At 38.4% G+C, this 12,917-nt stretch overlaps 1 protein-coding gene across 1 annotated transcript; it reads right to left on the reverse strand.

The window, feature by feature from the left end:
- Positions 1 to 237: 237 nt before the first annotated feature.
- slc35f2 (solute carrier family 35 member F2) lies at positions 238 to 12,331 on the reverse strand. The gene is made up of 9 exons (XM_033977751.2): positions 12,218 to 12,331; positions 8,729 to 8,830; positions 6,111 to 6,283; positions 5,432 to 5,559; positions 4,831 to 4,990; positions 4,179 to 4,335; positions 3,618 to 3,670; positions 2,097 to 2,251; positions 238 to 1,180 (listed from the first exon to the last, which is right to left on the reverse strand). Exons 2-9 carry the CDS (start codon positions 8,815 to 8,817, stop codon positions 953 to 955), a joined length of 1,143 nt encoding a protein of 380 aa, XP_033833642.1. The 5' UTR covers positions 8,818 to 8,830; positions 12,218 to 12,331; the 3' UTR covers positions 238 to 952.
- Positions 12,332 to 12,917: the final 586 nt, after the last annotated feature.

Genomic DNA, 12,917 nt, shown 5'->3' on the forward strand with positions numbered 1-12,917 from the left:
TCAGACCCAACTCCACCTCCCCCTCAGTCCTCCCTTTAGTCCTCCAGGTACTGCCCAGTTCAGCAGCTCTCTTTGAAATGTGGTGGTGGGTGGAGTTAGGGGTATAGGTGTTTAGTCCAACTTTAGTTTTTTAATGAACAAAAAATAATTACTGTCTTTTCTCATTAAGTTTTCATTAGCAAAAAGGTACTGGACATGTAAGTAAATAACGTCTATCAATAAACAAAAGACACTAGAACAAGTATAAAAATTTAATCAGTAAAAAGTCCCATTGCATGTAAACATTTTTACACCAAAAGCAATTCTCTTTGTATTTGGCAGCAAAAGAAAAATGTGTTAAAAATGGAAAAAATCACAATGTATAAATGCCGTAGTAATAACTAGATATGGAGTAGATTTGATGCCAAAATAATTTAAAGGTACAGCATACAGTAACAGCCACTGTTTTCTTATGCTAATAAAATAAAGTCTAACTAAAAAAATATAAACATTTTGTAACCATGGCAATGTTTTGGTAACGTTGATTGATGAATGTAACAAAATACCAGAGGTGGGCCTTTACTAGTAACTACTAGTAATTGTACCTTTCAGAGAATTTTTCTAGCAGCAAACTTTTACAAAAACTTTATGTTGACAAAATAAAATTATTCGAACATTTGTGTTTCTTGCACCTCTCAGATGTAATGTATTTTTTCATATTTTTTGTCGGTCTTAATAAATAAATAAAATCACAATCTGACAGTTACTTGTTACTCTTTAAATCACTCTCACTTAAATAGTACTTTTCCCAAATACTTTCTTACTGAATACCTTCTTGGCCCACTATTTTGTACTTCTACTTGAGTACTTATTTTGAAGTAACGTTACTCTTACTTGAGTACAATTTTTGGCTACTCTACCCACCTCTGCAGAATACAGTACATTTATCCAGCTGCCTCTTGTTTGGCCTTGGTCATAGAACAGCTACAGCAATGCCGTGGTCAGGTGTGTCAGGTGGTAGCAGCTGGTGTGTGGATCCCCCTGGAGGCCCCTGGTCTGTGTGGGGCCCTTGGTCTGTGGGGCAGCCCTGGAACTCTCTGTCAGAGCCTCCCTCGGTCAGAGCACTGTAGGTGGGCACCACGTTGAACATGACAAAGCCCACGATGATGATGACGAAGGACACAATGTACAGGGCAGAGAACTGAACAGAGAGAGAAAGAGGTGTCCTGATACTGACTAAAGGATCCTATAGTCAGGTAAAATGCATATTAAGAGGAAGTCAAACACATATTGAGATGTCAGAGGGCAACATAACTAGTATCAAAGGTGGTTAGTTCTCAGTTACATTTACTTCAGTAACTTCCTAAACAAACTTAGTAACAGTGCTTTTACTTAGGTAAAAGTTTTGGTCACTCTTCCCACTGTGAGTACGTCTACAAGTGACAAAAGCTTTATGTTGACACTATGAAATTATTTGAACATTGGTGTTTCTTGCACTGCTCTTTCAGATAGGATTTAGTTTATCTCATTTGTGTCTATACTTTGAAAATACCAGATTTTGTGCATTATTCAATATTTTGTTCTTCAAATTTCATTAACTTCAAATTATAAATCAGATGTTACATCCCAACAGGTACCCTTACTTAAATAGTTACTCTTAATTGAATGGTATTTTTCCCAAATACTTTTTTACTCTTACTGGTATAATTTCTTGTGTCACTGCTTTGTACCTCTACTTGGGTAATAATATTTTACAATTTTTGGCTACTCTACCCACCTCTGACTAGTATGAGTGATGGGACAAATATAGCAACATAATGGGCCTGGTTGAGTCAATTAAATGACAAAATATCCTATAGGGCCAGGCTACGTCTGGTTCCTGTATCTTCTAGACACACAACATAATCAGTTTCAGCATTCTGCTAATGAAACTACTGTACATTGTATCAGGTTTGTCAAGTTGTAGTGAATTGTTTTGTATCATGCTTTTGTATATTTATGGGAAATAGAAATGTGGGAGTACGGGTGAAAGTAGGCTTGTGGACTGAGTCTTGTACAGGTCCGTACTGCTAACTGTAAGGAGGCTTCGAATAGTGCGGGAGAGATGGCTCACTGACCGTGTAGTGGAAGAGGAAGAGTCCACAGAAGAGGCTGAAGAGGTCGGCGGTGAGCAAGGACAGGTTGACCGCTGTGGCACTGGTCAGCTTTACCACCACAGGCATGAAGCTGTACAGAGCAAACATGCAAAGGGCATACAGCCCGAACAGGAGCACTGTACACACAGGGCACAGGGGGGACACATGAACACGTGTAGGAAAGGGATAAGCCAGTTTATCTTAAGTTGAAGTAATGATCACAAATAAAATTTTCACTTTAAAATAATACCAAAATGTATTTATCTGGGATATAAAGTAGCTTGTTAAATGTTTGTGTAAACATACAGCCATATAATTCTTCTGTTTCCACAGCTCCTCATGAGTCTGTTCAAAAAGACCAATTTGTTTGGAGAACACGATTGGCACTTTTATTTTTTGTTTTGTTTTGTAAAGATGTCAATATATGTTGGAAAACTGTACATTCTTATTTTAACTAAAATGGTAAAAAAAAAATAATGTAGTTTTTCCCCCAGTTATCTTTTTAATTAACGTCTTTTCAAACTTACTAAACTGGTCCCTTTGTAATAAAAAGATAATACTGGCAGGTTTATCAGCAGCCAAAAAACTGCTGGCACTTTGCTGGCAAGCATCCAACAATTTGACTCCTTGTCACTGGATCAATACCTTTCATTATATAATTAACATGGAACTATCAGTAGCTAAAATGTTTGGGGCCAAAAGGAAACTATCTCATTATGGAGTAAAACCTTATAAGAACTGGATAATCTCAAATAAGCAAAGTTCAACAAGTTATAATAAGTGGACGAGTAAGCAAATATGTATATGAGTTTGTATTTATGTATTATTTATTTATATATTTTGTAAGTGTTTGTATGTGTGCAGGCACACAAACAAACAAACATGTATGTTTTGATATATGGAGTCCAGGGAAGGAGGGTAGGATGTCACCATGAGCTCAGGATTGTTTTTTGGGGTGGGGGGGTACTTTATTATTATTATTATTATTTTTGTTATCTTTACTTTGTTATTATACAAACAATTAAAAAAATGTCCACAAAAAAAGAGACCAATTTGATGAACTGAGGATAATCTACAAATGAGACATACTTTGTAAACTTTGTAACACATTGGTGCATTAGGAGTAGCCTACTTTTTTAAGTGCACATGCAAATTACCAATGTGCTGCTCATATTGGGCCGTTAATACATTTAAAATCATTCAATAGTGTCTTGAATTCTGAGTTTGGGCTTCATGCATTGAAAACACTTAGATGCCTATAATGAAAAATATAAGCCTATGTGCATCTTCTAACATTAGAGAATTCATTAAAATCACAATTCTGACTCCACATGAATAAATATTCATCTAGAGTTTAAACTAAGCCTGGACTTTGATGACTGAGTTGACCGAGTGTCACATAAACCAAATGACTAAGTCAGACTTGTTATTTGCTTGGACAGTAAGCCAGCTTTCTGAAACAGCCCTCTGTACATGCAATCCAATGCAACACATTAGACTTACCAATGTGGAGGTTCCATGTGACAGCTGCCACTGCTCCAGTCTCTAGTGCAGCTCTGTTAGACATAAGATAACATAACATAACATATAACATAACATATCATATAACATAGCATAACATATGACATAACATAACATAACATATTTACACTCATTGCTTTAGTAAATCAAAGATGCAAGGCTAATTGAAACATATACTGAATTTGGCTATGCGACATGCAATATACAGAAATCATCACATTTTTCTATATACCATGTTTTTACTTGCAGGTCTAAAGGCAGGTGAAGAATCTTGCCAAAGAACACATTGGCAGTATGCATTGAAAAGTGTAGGAGTGGAAGCACTAATCTTTTGGAAGGTGAACAAGACACATGTATGTATGTACGTACATATGTATATATAGTTTCTGGATTCCCATTAAGACAGTGGCTGAGTGGTTAGCACGCTTGCCTTTCAGCAAGATGCACAGTAATATGGCTTCTTCCCAGGGTCCACACCAAAGTACATATGTGAGACTGTAAAGAATACAGAATGCGACACAGTGAGATCAGAGGGGAACTTACAGCTGAATGCCGCTAATGACGGTCCCGAAGAGCCCCATCATCCCTAGGAACTCCACCGTGCTGAGGGTCTTCACCGTGTGCTCCTGACACACGTTTGACACTGCGTACAGAGCCGCGCTGAGCAGCACCAGGCCATCTCCCAGCAGCACGTCTTCAGCTGTACAGTACACTCACATGTATCAATACAGTCATCAATACAATGACCCTAACACAGAACATAGGCTGTAAACAGGAAACATAGGTAATACAGAGCCAAACTGAGCACCACCAGGCCATCCACCAACACGTTATATATAGGCTCAGTACACTCAGATATACCAGTGTGGTCATCAAAGTTTCAATCCTGAAATCCAGTTGGTTTAAACCCAAAATTCTCTCTGATCTGAATCCTCACAACCTGATCCCCAGCACCTACAGCCGATCATTAACTTGTGCTAGTGCAGCCTCTGCGGCTAAGTGAGTGAATTCTGGAGGTTCTGAGCTTTCACATGAGGCATGGCCTGTCTATATACTGAGAATGAGGAAAAATGTATGTGTCCTCTATCTGCAGGTTAAGGCACTGCTAACAGGTTCAGTAGTGATTGTAATAGCCTACAATAAGAGCGTAGGATACATACAGTTACTTAAAACTCATTACAATTATTGCTCTTACTTGATCCTTGGTCCCTTCCAGCCAGTATGTCGGCCCCCACCATGGCCCCCACCCCTAACAGACACACCAGCACCGCGACAAAGTGCACAGGCCTGTAGCGCGTCTTCAGGAGGAACCAAGAGAGCAGCATGAGCACAGGGATCACAAAGCAGTCCAAGAGCTACAACCACAAGCAGTACCATTAGTGACAATGGAGACATATTAGGCTTTATGCAGGGGCATTTGCAATCATAGTTCAGGTTTAAAGGAACTGTACCTGTTTTTTTTTTTATGCAAAATGTGTCTTGCCTCTGTACAGATATATTGTATAAGCAGCTCTTGAGGTCAAAATATGTCTGCTGTGTACTGGCTGTATCTAATTATAAGTTAGTTTTATTGTCAGATAATTAGGAAGTGCGCTGTTAGAATGCTAGTCGTTGTTAGCATTACCGTGACAACAAACTCCACTCTGGCTTCCGAAAGAAAAATTGTGTATAATCTCATTGCAGTGAATAATTACAATGCTCGCAATGCTTAAGGTAAGAGAGGAATACCTTTTGACCACTATTTATCCATTTTAACCTATAGCAACGTCCACAAATTGAAGCAGAGTTAGCTTTACCTGGATACTGGTTAGAGTAGTGAACTGGTAGGCTTTGACCACAGTGTAGTTGGCCTCCACATCAGCCAGCCCCATCACCAAGTACTTCCACCAGTTAGATCTTAACACATGGAACAGGTTTTTGTCACCTAAAAAGAGAATATTTAATGGAACCCAGGTTAAACACATCTAAACTGTAAAAATGATGTTTTCCTGTTATTGCTTTGCTATGAATGCACCATCTATTCGCATGTGTAGGGCTGTTTAAGACATGTCCTGCCAATCGATTAGTTGACTAAAAAGGGGGCGTGGCAAAAGCTCTCAAAACTATGACATAACTCTACGTATCTGACCAAAACTGCACTCACAAGACTACACCTGCATGGGAGTTCATGGAAAAACAACTATTTAAGCAGAAAAAGTACTAGGGAACAATGTTTTAATATAAAGACAGATTCAATTTGTGAATAATGAGTTTAATCTACCTTTTTTACGCATAAATAACCAAAAATACCATATCTGCTGTTGTCCCATAAATCATTATAATCTTAATAAAATGATCAGTCAACTAATAAAAAATTTGGTCTCCATCAAGCTATTAATTGACTAAACGCCTAAAGGCCTACAGCCCTAGAAGATAACCAGACTTAAATGCACCCATCGCTAAAGAAGTCGTGATGTAGGCTGGGAGCAGATGTACCTCTGCGTGTCCCGAGGAACGTGGTGTAGACCAGCAGCAGTAATGTGTAGTTGAGGAAGCTCTGAAGCATGGGAGTTTCCACCTTCTCATCGGCCAAGTACTGACAACTCACCGCAGTGCCACAAATGAGCAGAGACAGCACCTGGCCCATGGCAATGGTCTTCAGCAGCCGCCTGGGCAAAACAAGCACAAAGTGTCATAAGGGAATTATCAGCTCCAGATTCAAACTAGATAGTTAGTGGTTAGTGGCTTTGAGATGGAGATGTACAGCAGATTGGGGTCCTGAGCTGCTCTTGCAATGGTGTTGGTTCCATCTCTTATGGAATGGCTGTTTTTTTTTTTCCAGTATAACGCTCACTACAGTCTTCACTAAACTGAATGGAGTAGACCAGATTCCTTTGTTTATGGCTTTTGTCTTTTGGGTGAACCAGTTTCTGTCTGATAGGTATTTGTGGGATTAAAATACACCGGGATCTCATGCTGTCTGAAAGTCCTCTAAAGCTTTGCAGACACACCAGTTGTGTATGGAATAGTTACACCTTTTCTTCTAAGTTCTAATTCTCTGTTGCCCTGTTTTTAGCTGTCTTAGATCTATTAAAGGTCCATTTTGGATATCCACAAGCAGACAGGGCTTTCTGCATGTGTTGTTCTTCTTTGTTCTTCTTTCACTTTTCCCTCTGTGCTTGGAGGAACAATTTGAGCCCTGTGTTGTAATGTTGGAACAACTCTGAGTTAAACGCCAAACCCTGGGGTTAGGTTGTTTTTGGAGTTGTACAAACTTCTTTAGATGATGTTCTTTGGTTTCCTTGTGTTGTTTCAACTGATCTGTGGCTATAAAGTTGTTGAAATATTTCTTCTGGGACTAAAGCCGCTATCCTGTAATGTCCTGTGCCCTGGTTCTGGTGCCTTCCTCTGTAATACCTTGGGTATTAACTGTTCTGTTTTTCCTATAATCTGCTAATTTCTTAGCATTATCTTCCAGGAATGCCAAAAACAACCGGATTGGAGAGACAAGGTGAATGGGGATGAATCCAGTCAAACTGTGAGCAAGGAATGCTGGTTGAAAAACCTTTCTGACTGTGAGATCACCCAGACAGAGAAAGAGGTATTTTCCAAAGGACTGAACTTCTCTGTAGCATCTAACCAGATTTCAGACACCACAACCTACTAATTAATAACACAAGACCCCACCAGTGGGTACAAAAAGATCATAGACTGCTTATAGTATATACCTGGAGAAGGAAGAAGTCATTGATAGACAGCTGTATAGACTTCACCCTGATGACTCCATTCTTTGCATCTATGGCCTCCCAAAACATACAAAAAGGGAGTATCCCTCAGACAAATTGTGTAGCACAGACTCCATCTCGTACAATGTGGCCAACCTCCTGAAGATCATCCTGGTTCCTCTGGTTAATAACAGAGCACCATTTTAAGAAAAATACATTTTCACCTGATCAAATCTGCCAACTGCTGAAAATTTGTTTAAATACCACATATTTTCAGTTCAGATAAAATTTCTACAGGGAAATCCACAGCTGTGCCATGGGATCACTGGTCTCTCCTATTATGGCTTGGCTGACTTTTAAAAGAAACAACTTAAACAGAATGCATTGGTCTCTTTTCCAGGCATTCCAACCACGCATTAATATCTCTATGTGGATGACAAATGGACTAAAATCAAAATTCAAGGTCTGGAACCCTTTACTGCACATATTAATGCCATGGATATACTGCAGCACAAACTCAAGAGTTATTTGAACATTACAACACTGGCCTCAAGTCTTCAATAGATCTAAGATAGCTAAAAAACTGGACAACAGAGAATCAGAACCTAGAAGAAAAGGTATAAATATTCCCTTTAGAGCTAGTGTGTCTGAAACACTAAGACCCTGAGCCACAAACAAAGCAATGTGGCCTACTCCATTCAGTGTAGTGAAGAGTGCATTAAGTGTTACATTGAGAAACTAAACAGCCACTCCATAACAGAATGTACCAACACCATCGCGAGAGCTCCTCGGGACCCCAGTCTTCTGTGGTTTAAGTTAAAGAGGCATTTTTTGGTTAGGAAAGGAATCCATTCTTGAGGATGGAGTTATTTATAACTCCATCCTCAGACCTATATCAAAACAAGTAAAATGGTAGTACAAGCCTGTATGCCAATAGGTGTGAGAGCACCCATTACGGGGCCTCAATGATTACGAATTATGACTCTGCCACAGTTCACACTTACTATAGTTCAGTAGACCTAGCTAACAAACTGAAACTATAAACAACAGGTTTTAGTTTCAGTGTAGTTAGCTCCTCCCTTCAGATAGATATAAAGCAGTGTCCACCAGAACTTCACCTTAACTGAAGAATGAATGCATGAGCAATGGAACGGCTTCAGCCTAAAACTTTTGTCCAGTTGACAGAATTAAATGTGTATAAGAGTATAATAGAGTATAATGACAGCAGCTTAAATAGTATTTTTTTAATGTAATTTATTATTCTTATTATTATTCAATATCATTTACTCATTTACTATTATTCCATTTCCCTGAATACACCCTCTGTGCGATTTCATAGTGCCTGGTCAGGTGTCATATCCACCCTCTCTGGTTGGCAGGTGGTCTTACCATGTGAATATATCCCTCATCTTGTAGTTGTGCAAGCCCCAGTCGAGTGTGCACTTCCCACACAGTCTGTGCTCCATGGGCCCCTCCATCTCCAGCCGGGCTCTGTGAGAAACAAAGTACATTCTTCTCATCGTATCAGGACAGGATTACAGTGCGCTCCACTCACTGTTATCAGAATGTTCAGGCAAACAAGACAAATCAGCTCAGGAATGTGCCACTCTCTGGGACTTACACCATTTTCTCACCAACTTCAAACCACATTGTAGGGCTGCATAGGCCTGTCAAGATCACGAACTTTGAAGTGTGATATACTGCTGAAGTAAATATAGATGATAAATGATAATCCTGAAACTAATTTATGCCACTGACACAAAAACCCAAGAGCAGATTCATACCTCAAAAAATATTCTAAATCCACAGTATTCTTAAAAATACTTGAACTACAATAAATAAATAACAAAATGAAACGCTTTGGTAATTAGTTTGCATCTGTAATGAGTCATAGTTATTAATGGCAAGGTAAGTTTATTTGTATAGCACAATTCGTACACAAAGTAATTCAAAGTGCTTTACAGAATAAGAAGTGCATTAAAATCAAACAAATCAAAACATAAATAATCACAAATAATCATCATAAAATTAACATTAAAACAGAAGAGTGCAGAATAAAAACCTTTCAGTCATATGCACAGCTAAACAGAACTGTTTTGAGCCTGGATTTAAACCGTTAAAGTAGAGGCCTGTCTCACATCTTCAGGAAGACTGTTCCAGGTTTTAGCTGCATAAAACTGAAACACTGATTCCCCATGTTTAGTCCTGACTCTGGGCACCAGCAGGAGGCCGGTCCCTGAAGTCCTCAGAGTGTGAGATGGTTCATATGGCACTAACATGTCGGAGATGTACTTGGGTGCTAGGCCATGGAGAGACTCGTACACAAGCAGATCCTGTAGCTCAAAGTCTATTCTTTGAGCTACAGGAAGTCAGTGCAGAGACCTGAGTACCTGAGTACAGGACTTATGTGCTTGTACTTCCTGGTTCTAGTGAGGACCCGAGCAGCAGTGTTCTGGATGTACTGCAGCTTAATTCAATTGTTTCAGCTTTCATATATTAAATGATAAGTCAATAGTAATTATCATGACAGGGCTACGGCTGCAAGCAGGATCAATCACAATCATATTGAAATCATGTTCCAGACACAAAGCACAAACAGTATGGTTATCTTATGGGCGACAGTAGCTCAGTTGGTAGAGTGTTTATCCACTGATCCGAAGGTTGGCATGGATTCTAGCTCACAGAGATGAATGCTGTCCTTGGGCAAGACACTTAACCCACCTCAGTGTCTGCGTACACTGGTGTGTGAATAGTGAGTGGTTCCTTGTTGTAAAGCGCTTTGAGTGGTTTTCGGCTATCATGTTCCTGTACTTGCAAGCCATGGCAAGCGATGGCATTTTACCCCAGCATTAACCCCAGGTACAGGTACAAAGCAGTAATAGGTTCAGCATGATTCGGAGTGATAAGCTCCCTCTATGAACAATTAAGCTATGCCTGTTAACCACACTCACCATCTGAGAAAGCTTCTAGGAGCAAGAAGAGTTGAAAGACTAAAGTGGAGTCAAAGACTGGTGTGGTGTTATAGGGTTTTTGAGAGCTTGGAGAACTGTCCAATATGTGAGATACTAAAAGTAATATTAAAAGAGAACTTGGAGAGACCTAGAGTCAGCTTCAAAACTTTACAATTGGCTAAAGATAAAGGAGGATGGGGTTTGCCTTTCCTAAGGAATTATTACCGGGCAGCACAGATGAAGACCATAATAAACTGTTGTGATGTATCACACAATGCAATAAGCAAGTTGATTAAAGAAAGAATAAATTGATTAGTTTTGAAATACTGAAACATAAATATAATTTGGAAAACAAGATTTTTACAGATACCTGCAAATACGGCATTAAGTAGACTGAAAGATTTATATAGTGTCAGAGGCGAATATGGAGCTGTTAAAAGTGTTTAAAAATGTATATAATGGTAATAACAATAATAAACTTATTTCTCTTCTGTATAACTTTATGTCTCACTCAACTTGGAAGGTTAAGGCACTATGAGAGAAAGAAGCAGAAATAAACATAACAGAGAAAGAATGGACTTTTATATGGAAATGTCAACGGAGATGTGCTGCCTCACAGAGAAGGAGGGAGTTTGGCTTGAAAACTTTGATTAGATACTTTATTACCCCATGTCAGAAGATTCACTATGACAGAAATCCTTCTATCTGCTGGAGAAAATGCAGAAATCAACAAGCGGATCACTTCCATTTTCTGTGGGACTGCCCACTGCTTAAGCAGCACTGGACTTCATAGAACACTGCAGGACATATTCAAATGTACATTTCCTTTGGAATAAAAACTGTCTTCTTTGGATGTATACCACAGGACTGGATGAAGAAGGATAAATCCTTTTTAGTGCCTTGTTGGTTGCTAGCAAGAAATTTATAACAAAGAAATGGTTATCACAGGAAAGAGCTAATTTGACAACACGGTTGTAAATAACATTAGACATTTACAAAATGGAAGAGATGACAGCATTTGTAAATGACAAACAAGGTTGGGTTGTGCCTTGTTGAGAAAAGTGGGTTGAATATACAAATCTAAAAAGGCCAAATTTTATGTTAAGAGTTTAAATAAACAGATAAATAATGTACAATCTGTTCTGTTTTTCTATGTTGAAATGATGGGAGAGAGAGAGAGAGAGAGAGAGAGAGAGAGAGAGAGAGAGAGAGAGAGAGAGAGAAAGAGAGAGAGAAAACTTGGATTTACAGGTTTGAATATGGTTACTAATCTATTACTTTGTACCTAAAATGCGACTCGACTACATAATCACAAAATGAAATGCAATTTGTAGAAAAAGAGTAATTTAAGACGCTATTGTATTAATTATTTTAGTTTAAACAAACTCGCCCTGGCAGAGTGTTTCTGTTCTGGATGAAGAGCAGGCGCAGAGGCACCGGAATCATTCTGTTAGGTCTTTAGTGATCGCCACATAAATACAAACAGTCTTAAAGACAGTGTCTAAAATCTAAAGCAGAGTTTAGGAGAGTGTAAAATTGAGTCTAAGAAATGTCAGTCTCTCAAGTAAATTCACACCGGGGCTTTTATGGACCTCCCTTATAGCAGCCCTGCTCTGCTGAATGAGAGGAGGCTACAGGAAGAGATGGGACATTGACCAAAAAGCAGATGCTACATCTCAGTTTCCTGAGGTCTTGATAAATGTCAACTACTACACCTCAGGGTCATAGGAAACAGAACGTTTTGTACCTTTGTAAGAAAGCAAGCCATACATTATATTTGTATACTGTTCACACAGGCCAATGTGGCAGCACTTGGCACGTGGATTTCTTTCAATATCACAAACATGATGGACTAATAATAAACTATAAGTAATAATTACTTATAATAATAGTAACTATTCCCTCACACAATAAAGTATCCACTTACGTATTCTTCTTATGTCATTGGAGCCCCGGGACACGTATAAATCCAAACAGATTTCGCAGGTATAACGATGTCAACATGATCCATGCGGACATGTCTACATCCTGGGACCAACCTAACCCCGCCCCAGAGCTGTAGAGTCGCGCAGTCTGAGCTGGGATTGGTCACAGTGCTTTGTTGACAAGGGCACCGTGCAACCAAACTAGGCCTGATGCCGAAAGAGGAGAGAAACATGCAAAGTTTGTCATTATCTAAATACAAATTATTGGCCAAATAAATAGGCTATATGTCAATATTGTTTTTTCTTTATTAACAACAAATGCAATTAACAGGAAAAAAAAATAATAATAAATTATATATATATATATATATATATATATATATATATATATATATATATATATATATATATATATATATATAATGATTAATATATTAATTATTTAGTTTATTTTACAGTAAGGATTTTTATGTATTTCTTTTTATCTTTAATAATTACAACGTTGACCTTGGCTTATTAGTTTAGTAAAAAGTCCAAATATAACATGCTCGTAATACATTTTATAGCTTTTGCATAAATAGCTCGCAAAGTCACGTCTTTCCAATGTAATTTAACTATTCCAGAATAAATGAAGTACAGTTTTAGGACCATCACCACAAAATTAGAAGTTTTACCTTTAAGTCTATTTATTTTACTGCTAGA

This window comes from Periophthalmus magnuspinnatus, chromosome 14, assembly GCF_009829125.3.
Source record: "Periophthalmus magnuspinnatus isolate fPerMag1 chromosome 14, fPerMag1.2.pri, whole genome shotgun sequence".
Taxonomy (NCBI): domain Eukaryota; kingdom Metazoa; phylum Chordata; class Actinopteri; order Gobiiformes; family Gobiidae; genus Periophthalmus; species Periophthalmus magnuspinnatus.

Bases quoted from the DNA above. Each gene is read 5' to 3' on its own strand.
- slc35f2 (XM_033977751.2), bottom strand. From the start codon at position 8,817: ATGGAGGGGCCCATGGAGCACAGACTGTGTGGGAAGTGCACACTCGAC. The intron at 4,991-5,431 runs GTAAAGCTAACT...TTGTGGTTGTAG, and splicing joins CTACTCTAACCAGTATCCAG to CTCTTGGACTGCTTTGTGAT. The intron at 4,336-4,830 runs GTAAGAGCAATA...TGTACTGTACAG, and splicing joins TGGAAGGGACCAAGGATCAA to CTGAAGACGTGCTGCTGGGA.